We start from the raw sequence: 13,794 nt of genomic DNA, 5'->3' as shown, positions 1-13,794 counted from the left end.
CTTGTGCTCCACCCCTGCCCTGGCTAGCTGTCTTGCTAATCCATGCCTCACCCACAGGAGAACTGGGCTAGGATAGTGTGAATTGATTTTGTTCACTCCTTCATTCTATTAATATTTATTGAACATCTGCTGTGTGTGTGTGCACGCATGTGTGTGTGTGTGTGTGAATTTCACGGGATTGGGGGTAGGAGAGGAAATGTAACAACTGAACCCAGTCCACTGTGCTCAGGCTGCCATCTTGATCCAGTTGTTCCCCCTGTTCTGAGTGAATGGGAGCCCACTGTAGAGCAAATAGAATGCTTAGCTTTTTATTTAGCCATTTTATTCATCCTTCTTACTTTGTGATGGCCAATTTGCATTTATTTTTCCTAAAAAAAACTAAGGCTAAGCTCTCCATCACCTCTCTATCTTTATAGATTACCATGCTTAATAATATCTAATAATAGATAATGTACTTATTCTTTCTGATATACCTTCTAACCACCTGACTCTTGACTATAACCCAGGAAATGTATTTGCTTTTGATATGAAATCATTAATATTTTATATTCAGTTCTTTTTAAAAAAAAACAACATATAAAGATACAAAAAGCATGGGCTTCCCTGGTGGCGCAGTGGTTGAGAGTCTGCCTGCCGATGCAGGGGACACGGGTTCGTGCCCCGGTCCGGGAAGATCCCACATGCCGCGGAGCGGCTGGGCCCGTGAGCCATGGCCGCTGAGCCTGCCTGTCTGGAGCCTGTGCTCCGCAGCGGGAGAGGCCACAACAGTGAGAGGCCCGCGTACCACAAAAAAAAAAAAAAAAAAAAAAAAAAGATACAAAAAGCATTGATGAGAAAGCAGTCTTGTTATGTTGTCCATAAATAAGATGCAGAGTATTATAAAATATCACTGAATAACAAAATAATCCACATGCATTAGTGTTCCCATTAATGGATACATACTCCTTTGTTCTCAAACAGGTTGGTCTTAATGTTATCAAATTCTTTAACATATAAGTAATACATATTTATTTTAGACATTTACAAAAATACTGGTAAGGCTAAAGGAGACTGCCACCTAGTGAGAACCAGTTATGTGCTTCCAGACTTCCTTCTATGCATACATATTTTTATTTGAAAAAAAGGAAATTATTCTGTGGTTTATGTCTCAATCTGCTTTTTCTACACCGATGACTGTGTTCACGTGCCGGTGTGTAGATGTACTGTGTAGATTGACAGAAAACTGTCAACCAGTTTTCTATTCCTATTATAAACAGTGCTGTGATAAACATCTTTTGGTGGCTAAATATTTGTGTACATCCTTAATTATTTATGGCTTCTACATATTAACTTCAAAAAGAATAGCCTAATATAGTAGCATAAACTTTAAAAGCACTCACGGTAGTTGATGTGAAATTTGCATTACTTGTACCTGGTCAGCTATATGGCAAGCATCCTTTTTATAAAGGTAGTTGAGATCCCAAAAGAAAAAGCAGGTAAGAGGTGAAACAACTCGTAAGAATAGCATTTCGGGGCCTCCCTGGTGGCGCAGTGGTTGAGAGTCCGCCTGCCGATGCAGGGGATACGGGTTCGTGCCCCGGTCTGGGAGGATCCCATATGCCGCGGAGCGGCTGGGCCCGTGAGCCATGGCCACTGGGCCTGCGCATCCGGAGCCTGTGCTCCGCAACGGGAGAGGCCACAACAGTGAGAGGCCCGCATACCGCAAAAAGAAAAAAAAAAAAAAAAAAAAAAAAAAAAAGAATAGCATTTCGTAACATGGCCTGGTGATTCCAGTCTTAAATCTCCCAAGCAGAGAATGGAGGGCACGGGGGGAACAGGGCAGTTTCTTGCATATGACCTGATTTAAATTTAAAATTTGATGAGGGTCTTTATCAAATAATAACTATCTTGTATGTGCAGCGATTTGCTCTTTTAAAAGTGATCTCATATTGGGAATTCCCTGGTGGTCAAGTGGTTATGACTCCACGCTTTCACTGCCGAGGGCCCAGGTTCCAGCCCTGTGTTGGGGAGCTAAGATCCCACAAGCTGCCCAGTGCAGCCCTCCAAAAAAAGAGTGGGGACTTCCCTGGTGGCGCAGTGGTTAAGAATCTGCCTGCCAATGCAGGGGACACAGGTTTGATCCCTGGTCCGGGAAGATCCCACATGCCGCGGAGCAACTAAGCCTGTGTGCCACAACTACTGAGCCAGCGCTCTAGAGCCTGCAAGCCACAACTACTGAGCCCGTGTGCCACAACTACTGAAGCCCGCACACCTCAACTGCTGAAGCCCACATGCCCAGAGCCTGTGCTCTGCAACGAGAGAAACCACCGCAGTGAGAAGCCTGTGCACTGCAACGAAGAGTAGCCCCTGCTCGCCACAACTAGAGAAAGCCTGCGTGCAGCAACGAAGACCCAATGCAGCCATAAATAAATAAATAAATAAATAAATAAAATTTAAAAAAAGAGTGATCTTGTATCAAATCAACATGTTGTAGACCTTAAATTTACATAGTGTTATAGGTCAAGTATATGTCAATAAACCTGAAAAAAATTAAAAATACATAGATACTTAAAAGCGATCTCACGTCTTTTCCCTCTTGGAGGCAAAGCCATAGGAGGTAGGCAGGGCAGGTCTCACCTCCACGTTGTAGGTTAGAAAATGGAGGTTGAGGGAGGCCAGTGCTTGTGCCCAGGCCTCCCAGTCCTGAGCCTTTGGAGTCTTAGTTGGGGGCCACAGTGGTGTTTTGACTGGGCCCTGGCAGGCACAGAGACTCAACTGAATGAGTATTCATTCGTATTATCATATAATCTTTGCTCACTGACGTGTTGTCGTTATTATACACAGTGATTTTTATGAACATCAGTGCTCGTCATTTGCCATAGTGGGGAGGTGACTTCAAAGATGACAGCGTACTTGGCCTTGTATTAAGTGAGCTCGAACACTTGTGCTTCTGGGGTTGTGTCTGCTTTTCATGGGTTTTCGTACACTGTGCTGGGTACATGCGTTCTCCATTCATCGTCCCAGCAGCGTCATGCTGTCACGTGGCTCTGCATTTGATGAAAGAGGGAAAGGACGCTACAGAGGCTGTGAACTCAGCCACCACACTTACCTTCCAGCTTCTGTTAATTTTATTTTATTTTTCTCTTCTAACAGCTTTATTGAGATAGAATTCATCTGTGAAACCATTCATTCATTGAAAGTGGACAGTTCTGTAGCTTTTGCTGTATTACATTTTAAGCTTCCTTTTACAGGTCTTGTTTCTCAGGTGCTGTGAACTGAGAGACCAGGTAGCAAGTGTGCTGGGCTTGTGTGTAAAATTGGAGAAGGTTGATTCTGAGTAAAGGCTCAGAGCTCTCCCAGGAGGCGGGTGTCCAAGCTTCATTGTGGAGACTCTGGCAGCTCTTTGGCTGTCCTGAGATCCTGTTTGCTTCCTTTGGGTTTTCAAGCCCCTGTGTTAGATTCTAGAGTTGAGACTGTTGGGAAAATGACCTGCAGGTGTGAGGTACCAGGGGTGGTTTTCTTTACCTCTCACCTTGTGCTAGAGCTGTTTCTGGGTGATGACAAATCCAGTGCAGGCTACAGGACTGAAATAAAATGTCTGAAGCTTTCTGTTTCCCTTAAGTGATATAACTATTTTTAGGTAAGCATTTAATGTTTTTAGATGCGGTGCGAATTAAGAAAAGACTAGTAAAGCAATTGGTTATTGTCATTGGCCCTGAATAGTCATCATCGTTAAATGTGTGTTTCTGGGCACACATGGAAATGGCAGGTGAACAAGCATCCCGTTTCAGCAAAATGAGATTCGCTTCATCATGATTGTTAGTGCTCTCTTTTTTTTAATAGTTTTAATTGTTTTGACATTTGGTTCTTTCTCGATAGCTTAAAATTTCTGAACCAACCGTAGGTGCTGTCATGGATTCATCCAGAAAACAAGACGGTCATCGTGCGTTGTAGTCAGCCTCTTGTTGGTATGAGTGGTAAACGAAATAAAGATGATGAGAAGTATCTCGACGTCATCAGGGAGACGAATAGACAAATTAACAAACTCACAATCTATGATGCTAGACCCAATGTAAATGCAGTGGCCAACAAGGTAAGTATATTTAATGGCATGGTAGAAACTTGCCTTACGTACAGTGTGCAGTGTTTTACATGAAGGTTGTTGCCATGGCCTCTCAACATGTGGGTTTAAATTAAACTTCGCTTAAAGAGGAAAATGAGTTCACTGAAGGTAGAAAATAGTTTTAATCACAAAACGTATCTTAAAAGTTGAATACATTAAAGCCAAATGAAAATAAGCTTTAGGTAAACTAGAAGTCTAGAGCTGTAGTGAACTTGGGAAAGAGTTAGAATCTCTTTGGAGCCCTTTAGGCTGTTGACAGTCATTCTCAGTGTATACACTAGTGAGGCAACTGTGAGGATTATGGGAAGCTGTAATTGTTAAAATCCTAAATTTGTAGCTTTATCTAAGCATTCTCTTCACTATACTCAGAAATGTGTGTTCTCATTTATATGAGACAATCCAAGAAATGAGTAGATCCATGTATGTGAATTTTACAGTTACACACATAATGGTAATATTTTCAAAGAAATCTGTCTCAAGGGTCTTCTTGGCCTTCTTAAGTAGAGCATGCAGACTGCCCCTAAAGTTGAATGACAAGGCAGTGTTGCCTGCAGGACTCCTCAGCAGATGCTCAAGGTGGAAGGCTGTTTGCCCCTGCACTACAGGGCCCAAGATTCAGAAATATCTTTGACATTCAGTTTCACCTTTTTGTTTTGTTTTTTTTTTTCCTTTCCTTCTCCCATTGCCAGCTGTCACTTATAAGTATTCACAGTGGGCCTGCCCCATTCCACCTTTCAGATGTATGGCTTCTTGTCAGATGTAGGCTTAAATTTCATCATCTTGAATATTTTTCTTATCCCAAGGTCATTTATCTGGCATCTTCAATTATTCAGAGCACAAGACAAGAACCTGAAAGCAAAACAAGTCCTCAAGCAGCTCAGATAGATTCAGTAGCTTCCTAAATGGACCCTGTGATGTCTGTCTACACAGGCGTGTGTGTGGGGCTCCACTCATAATTATTTGCACACAGATTGTGCACCTTACACATTTACTCTTGGACCCGGTATTTGTTACTGCAGTTGGTTTTGTTTTACATAACAAAAATGATATTGAAATTATTTGTCAAGCAATCAGGTAGTGAAATCGATAAATAGGTTAGGAAATATAGCACAACATTTAGAAAATTAAGTCTAAATATGAATATCTTGTTGTATTATCCTTACCTTTATATTTCTGTTCCTGCTATCCTTCAGGTATAATTCAGAGTTGAATACATGTATAAAATGAAGTATTTCCGTGTATACATTTAACCTGAAACAGATATCATATAACATTAAAACGGGGTATTTAGAAAGGATATTTTAAAATATATAAAATATATAAAATGAATAACTTTATTGTATTAACTCTAAAGCTCATTGTTGTAGCAGTAGAATTCTTGAATGCCTTTTTAACACTCAGGAAATATGCCTGTGTTTCTAGTCCATTTAGGAATGAAGGGAAGGAAAAAATTAAGGAAAAAAACCTAGGCTTGAAAGATCTGTGCATCATTCTCTAAAAAAACACACTCAGGTTCCCCTCCTCCCTCGGCTGTGTCTTCCTAGTCATCTGTATCCATAGCAACAGGCTGTGTACGTGGTTGCACTAGGTAACATGGGTTGTTCTTTTTTGTTGAAGAGAACTGAAAAGAAAACTTCAAAACTAATCAGAGATGTGGAATTTGAACTTTTGGGAACTCAGTCTATGCTTGACTAATTGATTTTTACCCTTCTGAATTCTCTCCTCTTTGGACCTAATTGTTCTGCCCTTGTGGATATTTAGAAATTTACAGCCCCGTATGTAACAAGCAACATTGCACCATTTTAAATTAAACAAAAAAACAAACAAAGGAAACCTAGAGGCAGATAAGATCCAGCAGCCTGTGATGAATTAAAGTGGGACTGTGTTCATGTCTGTTTTTGGCAGAAACTTTGGCAATGAATTATTACTTTTTCCTCCTATCATCTTCAGTGATCTATGAAAGAAACTCCAGAGTTAGGAATGTCTTTGAAAATCACTAACTGTTTACAATCCACATGTACAGAGAAACAGGTCACGTGTCCATGGGAGGGTAACGTGTGTCCTCCTCCTGTGAGACGCTTGCAGATCCAGTTCACAACAGTGACTGCCAGGGGGATAGGTGCACCTCTGTTGTGACCTCTGATGGCAGCTGCAAGGTGTTATTCCCTGAGGTAGGGGTAACCAAGGAGAGGGGAATATGACCCATTTGTGTATGGATTCATTAGCTGATAACTATTTAAAAACAAAGTGAACATTTATTGTCTACTTACTACTGATGCCATTTGTAGCAAGCTTTAAAAACACATTTCTGTCTAAATAAAATACAATTTCTTACCTAGAGTCTCTGGAGATCAAGGCCTCTGGCTTGTACCTAGGTCTCCAGGTTTGAAGTTCAAGTGGTAGCCTTACTTCTACTGCAGGAAACCTTCTCTGTGACTAACCCCGGAAAAAAACCATAAGATGTGTTGGCCCTTCTGTCCCGAGCTACAAGTTTATATTCCTTCAATTGTAAATGAAAAGAGAAGAGGTATTCCATGGCAATGGCAGGCATGTCGCTTGTCTGTCCGTTCCCTGCGGGCACTGCCAAGATAGTACAACTTGGCTTTGACTGTTTACTTACCTTTACTGGTGAGTTTGCATATTCATATGTTTTTATGATGTTAATTAGCATCCTTCCATTTTAGCTTGCTTTCTTCGCAGGTCCCTGAATAATTTAACTTTTTCTTAAAAGGCCAGAGGCCACATGTTCCATGGCATTTTAAAGCATTAAGCAGAATGCATCCAGGTTCCTAAACAAAACTGGAGCGTTTCTTTTTGTCTTCGTGGAAAACGGGCATCTTCACGACCCTGTGAAAGGGAAGTGACGCCCACCCTAGCGGGTGGATGCTGATAGGCGCCACGGCAGGTGGTAGCCATCTCGTCCCCGCTTGAAACCTTTTGTCCCTCCAGGGCCCACCACGTGCAGCGCTGTCCCTGGTGTTTGCATAGCACACACACAGTCATGGGGCACTAGAAAAGGTTCAGGCTGTGAAGTCAGATGTCTTAAGTTCTGCTGCTTACCTCTGACTTTGGGGGTAGCTAAATAGCATCTCTTCTCATTTTCAAAATGGAGATAGTAATACCTGTCTTGCAGCATTGCTGTAAGAGTTAGATAAAATTATGTAAAGCAAGAATCACAGTATCTGGGATGTCAGAGGGGCTCATTGAATGGTGGCTGGTGTTAGCTGTTATAGAGCCTGGCTCCTTTTAATCTTATGAGACCTAGGTAGTATTATCCCCTGTTCTACAGGAGACAACGTTGAGGCGCAGGGAGGTTAAGTGCCTTGCCCCAGATCACACAGCGAAGAGGGGCTGAAACTGAGCTATCGACCTGGGTCTGTCTGAGCCCATCCAGTCCCACGGGAGCCTGCCCCTGAAGAGTACTGTTAAAATCCGATGGAAGACAGCGACCATTCAGAACCTGCTCTTGCCTTTCCAGATCCGGAAGAAGAGCTAGTAATTATAGAACATTTTGAAAATGATTTTTTCTCTCAAATACAGATCCTCAGGAAATTGCCAGCTCGCCATCTTTTTTCCCTAGCTCAAAGTGTGACTAATGTTGTTGAGGCCTAGTGTCAGATAGGAAGTCAGGTCACATCGATTATTGTATCTAAGTTGCAAGTTTTTAGGTTGAGATTTGGAGGATCAATAACGTTTGAAATATTTGTGTAAGTTACTGAAGAAATAGAAAACCCGACTTACTGTTTTGGGTATCTTCTTGTTTCTTAGGCAACAGGAGGAGGATATGAAAGTGATGACGCCTATCATAACGCCGAACTTTTCTTCTTAGACATTCACAACATTCATGTCATGCGGGAATCTTTGAAAAAAGTCAAAGACATTGTTTATCCTAATGTGGAAGAATCTCACTGGTTGTCCAGTTTAGAATCTACTCACTGGTTGGAACATATCAAGGCAAGTATATTTTTTTTGAAAAAAGATACACATATATAAAAAAGAAAGTAATGGTTTAGTGGATTAGGAAATTTTTTTGATTCCTTAAATTAAAAAAAAACTGAACAGTGAGAGAGAAAATGTTTGTTGTATATGGCTCTACATTTGACAATTTTGTGTTTCTTTACAATTTGCTTACCTAAATTAAAGATTTCACAATATTATCTCCAGAATATTTTTTAGAATTTGTAGAGATGTCACTTTCCAACTCGTCAATAGCAAGTAGTTGAGCCTTTCACCCAGGTTTATTTAGAAGTAGATAATTTATTATTGAACCATTACTGGGTATGACCCTCTGACCCTCAAGAACCTAGAACAATTGTTTTTATTGAAACTTACCTCAAATTGACTTTGTTTAAAGAATGAGTTTTGTGTTTTTATTATATTCAATCCTTCATCTTGATAGAGGCATCAAAAACCTCCATTCTTTTAAAAGTACTTGAAGTTGGGACCTCCCTGGTGGTGCAGTGGTTAAGAATCTGCCTGCCAATGCAGGGGACACAGGTTTGATCCCTGGCCCGGGAAGATCCCACATGCCGTGGAGCAACTAAGCCCGTGCGCCACAACTACTGAGCCTGCGCTCTAGAGCCTGTGAGCCACAACTACTGAGCCCTTGTGCCACAACTACTGAAGCCTGCACGCCTAGAGCCCATGCTCTGCAACAAGAGAAGCCACCACAATGAGAAGCCCATGCACCGCAATGAAGAGTAGCCCCCGCTCGCTGCAACTAGAGAAAGCCCGTGCGCAGCAACAAAGACCCAACGCAGCCAAAAATAAATAGATAAAATAAATAATAATTTTTTTTTAAAGTACGTGAAGTTATGTGAGGGAACTAACAATTTTAGAAGCCACGATTTGGTTCTATAAACAAACAAAAAACCAACCTTAAATAGGTGAATTATTAAGATAGAGTGTTTTCTAGTCAAAATTTATTTTCCAACTTAATAGGAGTTATAATTTTAGTTAGTCTCTCGAACTTTTGTTTTTTTTCACAATTTATCATCCTCAAAAATGAATTGCAAAAAATCTAATTGTGACAATTAAATGTAATATGGTGTCCTGGGTAGGATTCTGGACTAGAATAAGAGAACATTAGGTAAAAACTAAGGAAATCTGAATAAAGCATGGCCTTCATTAAAATTAAGTTTATTAATAATTTAATAATATATCTATTACTGGTTCATAGTTGTGACAGATGTACCATACTATTCTAAGATGTCAATAATAGGGGAAATTGGGTCGAGTATATGGGAACCTTCTGTAGTACCTTTATAACTTTTCTGTAGGTTTTGAGAATGGCTCTTCAAGGGCTTTTGCAGACAAAGCAAAAAGATACAGTTTACGTGGGTTTAAATTTTTTTATTATTATTAATCTATTTTTTGGCTGCGTTGGGTCTTCATGGCTGCATGCGGCCTTTCTCTAGTTGTGGCGAGTGGGGGCTGCTCTTCGTTGCGGTGCGCGGGCTTCTCATCGCGGTCACTTCTCTTGTTGCGGAGCACGGTCTGTAGAGCTCACAGGCTTCACTAGTTGCAGCGTGCAGGCTCAGTAGTTGTGGCTCGAGGGCTCTAGAGCATAGGCTCAGTAGTTGTGGCTCACGGGCTTAGTCGCTCCGTGGCATGTGGGATCTTCCTGGACCAGGGCTCGAACCCATGTCCTCTGCATTGGCAGGTGGATTCTTAACCACTGCATAGGTGTGTTTAATTTTTTAAAGGAAATAACCACACAGGTCTGAAAAGGTGAATATACTGGTTGGGGGTACCATTCACTCCTTACTTGAGCATGAAAAGAACCACAGTTATGTGATTGGCTCAAGGTGAGACACGTTAAAAATGGAATGAGGTTTCAAACCCAGACCTTTGGTCATGGAGTCTAACCAGTACAGGCTACAACATGGATGAACCTCAAAAACATTATGCTGAGTGAAAGAAGCCAGACATAAAAGACCACCTAATGTAGAATTCCATTTCTATGAAATTTCTAGTAAAGGCAAAACTGTAGAGACAGAAAGCAAATCAGTGGTTGTCTGGGGCTGAGGGTGGGAACAGAGATTGGCACCCGGAACCATTTTGGGTAATAGAACTGCTCTGCCACTGGATGGTGGTGATGGTCGCAAAACTGTATAAATTTATTAAACCTTTTCGAAGTGTACACTTACAGGTAAATTCTACTGTTTGTAAAGTATACTTCTGTAAATACTTAAGTCATCAAAAATGACATCAGTAGCTCTTTGTATGCATACATTTAGTCACCGCTAGGTCTCAAATTTCTACTAGAGGCTGTCAGTTTATCTTTAGGTAAGGATTCTGCTATTTATGAGCCACATAAGAGTTCATATCTTGTCAATTTAAAGGCCAGAAGGTGATTTCCATTGTATCATGCCTTTAAGGTCTAGACTGGACCTCTTGGGCCAGTGATTTTTCTAATGTGATCACTGTTATTGGTTGCATTGTGTCCTCCCAAAGTTTATATGTTGACGTCCTGACCCCCAGTACCTTAGGGTGTGACCTTATTTGCAAATAGGGTCACTGCCGATGTGATTGGTTAAGATGAGGTCTGACTGGAGTAGGGTGGGCCCTTCATTCGATAAGGCTGGTGTCCTTATGAAAAGGGGAAATTTGGACACAGATACATGCTCAGGGGAAATACCATCTGAAGACTGGAGTTATGCTGCCAGAAGGCAAGGAACTACCAGAAGCTTTGAGATAGACCTGGAACAGGTCCTTCCCTAGAGCCTTCAGAGGGAGCATGACCCTGCCCACACCTTGATCTTGGACTTCCAGCCTCCAGAACTGGGAGATAATACATTTCTGTCATTTAAGCCACCCAGTCTGTGTGGCTTTGTTACAACAGCCCTAGTGAACTCGTACAATCACATATGTGAAAGAAAGCTTGAAATGCAGTTTGGCTTTTGTGTATTTGTCTTGTTTTTTAATACCTACTTGCATTCGAAGGCAGTTTCTGTAGAGGAAAAGCAACAGACCCTGCAGCTTCTGGCCTTCCGTTTTCAGAATTCTTTCTGTTCTAGATGTTAACAGTATTTTAAAATGATCTTTAACTAGGGCTAAAAGCTATAAGTTCAAATTTAAGCAGTCCCTTCCAGCTAGCTACTGACTCGCATGTTTTTCTTTGGCAGCTCGTTTTGACGGGAGCCATCCAGGTTGCAGACAGGGTTTCTTCAGGGAAGAGCTCAGTGGTGGTGCACTGCAGCGACGGATGGGACAGGACTGCCCAGCTGACGTCCCTGGCCATGCTGATGTTGGACAGTTATTACCGGAGCATCGAGGGCTTTGAAATATTGGTCCAAAAAGAATGGATCAGTTTTGGACACAAATTCGCATCTGTAAGTAAACAATAAAGCTAGTTTTTTAAATGTCTGATCACCACCATCTGGGATTAAAAAAACTATTTGTGAAACCAGTGATTTCCTTTTAAAAAGAAAATCTGAGGAGTGTAATAAAACACACTCTGCAGGTTTGAAAATGTGTGACGCCTTGGGTTTAGCCAGTCTTTTTAGGAGACATATTTATCCACCTGCGCTATTAACAGTTTCGCTTGAAAGTAATACAAAAAGTGTTTAAATTGAAATTGTGCAAAAGAAGGAAGATACTCCTTTCTCAACTAATATTATAACTATTAGAGCCAAATATTTTGTAGAAATGCTAGACTTTTTGTTGAGGCTTTTACTATTCTCTGATAGACATTTTGAAAACCAAAAGAACCTATTAAAATTCCTATTTCCTATTTTCCTAAAGAACCTATTAAAATTAAATTTCCTATTAAAAGGGTGTCTTGTTTCCAGGCACCCTTTGAATAAGCATTTTCAACAAGTTCCCCACATGGTTCTCATGAAGAGAATCCATAGACAGTGTCAGAAACACTGCTGTGTAGCCTTGTAGCCTTCATCTAAATTTCACAAGTAGTGTGAATAGCATCGTCAAGTAGAAAGAGTCATTGTTTAGTAAATGAATAAATGGTGAGGTTTTTGTCTTGTTTTTGAGAAAGAACCTTTTTTAAAAGAACTTTTAATTATAATAATCACACCCTTTTGGACATGGTTTCAAGACTTGAAACTTTGGGATTGGTCCCTTCGCAACTGGTAACTTAACTCTACCTGCAGCTGCCCACGACTTGTACAAAATTCCAACCGGATAAAATAGTTGTCATGTTCACATAGCATCATGATGCTTTCTCAGTTTGTATTGATATATTATAGAAGTTTATATACTTAATTTCCATTATTTTGAAACCATACGTTCTTTTCTGTATTGCCATGGGAAAAAAAAATACTATTCACTCTCTGAGAAGCTTGGCGTTTGGAATGCAGATTGCTGAGTTGTGATTGTCACATTTTGTGAGTTGTATGCTTCCTCAGTTTTGTACCCAGAGATTAAAACAAATCATCACTTCCTTTCAGAGAATAGGTCATGGCGATAAAAACCACGCCGACGCTGACCGATCTCCTATTTTTCTCCAGTTTGTTGATTGTGTATGGCAGATGTCAAAACAGGTAAGAGATATTAGGATGAAAATACATCTGACTTAATGTTTAAATATTTTGATATAATATCTGGGATTAGCCTCAGAGTAACACAGGGTAGGGATAGAGATGCAACAAGTTTGGCCATGTGCAAATAACTGTTGAGGCTGGGTGGTGGGTACACGGGGTTCACTTTTTTTGTTCTCACTACTATTTATATTCACTGGGATTTTTCATAATAAAGTTTTAAAATTTTAATATTTAACTGTACTCTCTCTGCTAGTGGAGAAGCAGCATAATTGACAATAGCAAGTCGTCTTTTCCAATTCATCCTATGCTGGCATTTGTGTGTAGGCGTGTCTGCTACCTTAGACTACCATAAATAATTAAACCATCCTGTGTGTCCTGTACGCTCAGGAGAGCCCAGAAAATGGGCTTATTTTCTTTTTTTCCCTCTTTATTCCTTTACTTGATGCTCAGTTAAGCTCTTCAGCCCTGTGCAAAGCACCAACAGGTGAGCTGTAGCATGCTGCAGACCACAGCCTCAGCTGTCCTTCTGGAACATTTATGCACCTCTTCTCAGCTCTGTGCGAGATCAGCCCCAAGTTTTCATACATTGTTTGCTTGTTTGTTTTTGTCTAGTTCCCTACAGCTTTTGAATTCAATGAACGGTTTTTGATTATAATTTTGGATCATCTGTATAGTTGCCGCTTTGGTACTTTCTTATACAACTGTGAATCCGCTCGAGAGAAACAGGTGAGTGTTTAACATCTTTAACATCTTTTTAGTTAAAGACTCACCAAAATGTGTTTAATCTGCTGTGAAATAACAAAGAATTTGATAGCTTGGTTTGTGGTTAATGCAAAGTTTCTCATTCTGTACCCCAAGCTTGGGTGTTTTCACTTCAACCAGGGGTTATTGAGTGTGTGGTGTTTACTTCAGGGGTAAGACATTGACTTTGCCTTCAGGGAGTAGGAATGACTTTTTTGTTGAGGTATAGATGAATTACAATATTGTATAAGTTTCTGGTGTACAACACAGTGATTCAATAGTTTTATAGATTATACCCCATTTAAAGTTATTACAAAATAACAGCTGTATTTCCCTGTGCTACATATCCTTATAGCTTATTTATTTTATACCTAATAGTTTGTCCGTCTTAATCCCCCACCCCTATCTTGCTCCTCCCACCTTCCCTCTCCCTGCTAGTAACCACTAGTT

General features: G+C 40.6%; 1 protein-coding gene across 3 annotated transcripts in view; it reads left to right on the top strand.

Annotated features, from left to right (window-relative positions):
• MTM1 (myotubularin 1) overlaps positions 1-13,794 on the top strand; it is a 98,835-nt gene that overhangs the window by 71,372 nt on the left and 13,669 nt on the right. For all 3 annotated transcript variants that reach the window (XM_081221465.1, XM_081221464.1, XM_081221466.1), the window contains exons 9-13: positions 3,884-4,072; positions 7,871-8,056; positions 11,230-11,436; positions 12,511-12,603; positions 13,216-13,329. In XM_081221465.1, the coding sequence (XP_081077591.1) occupies positions 3,884-4,072; positions 7,871-8,056; positions 11,230-11,436; positions 12,511-12,603; positions 13,216-13,329 (789 nt within the window). The remainder of the gene's footprint in view (positions 1-3,883; positions 4,073-7,870; positions 8,057-11,229; positions 11,437-12,510; positions 12,604-13,215; positions 13,330-13,794) is intronic.

The sequence above is a fragment of the Mesoplodon bidens genome (genome assembly GCF_964165515.1).
Source record: "Mesoplodon bidens genome assembly, chromosome: X".
Classification (NCBI taxonomy): domain Eukaryota; kingdom Metazoa; phylum Chordata; class Mammalia; order Artiodactyla; family Ziphiidae; genus Mesoplodon; species Mesoplodon bidens.
This window is presented reverse-complemented; position numbering and strand designations above follow the sequence as displayed.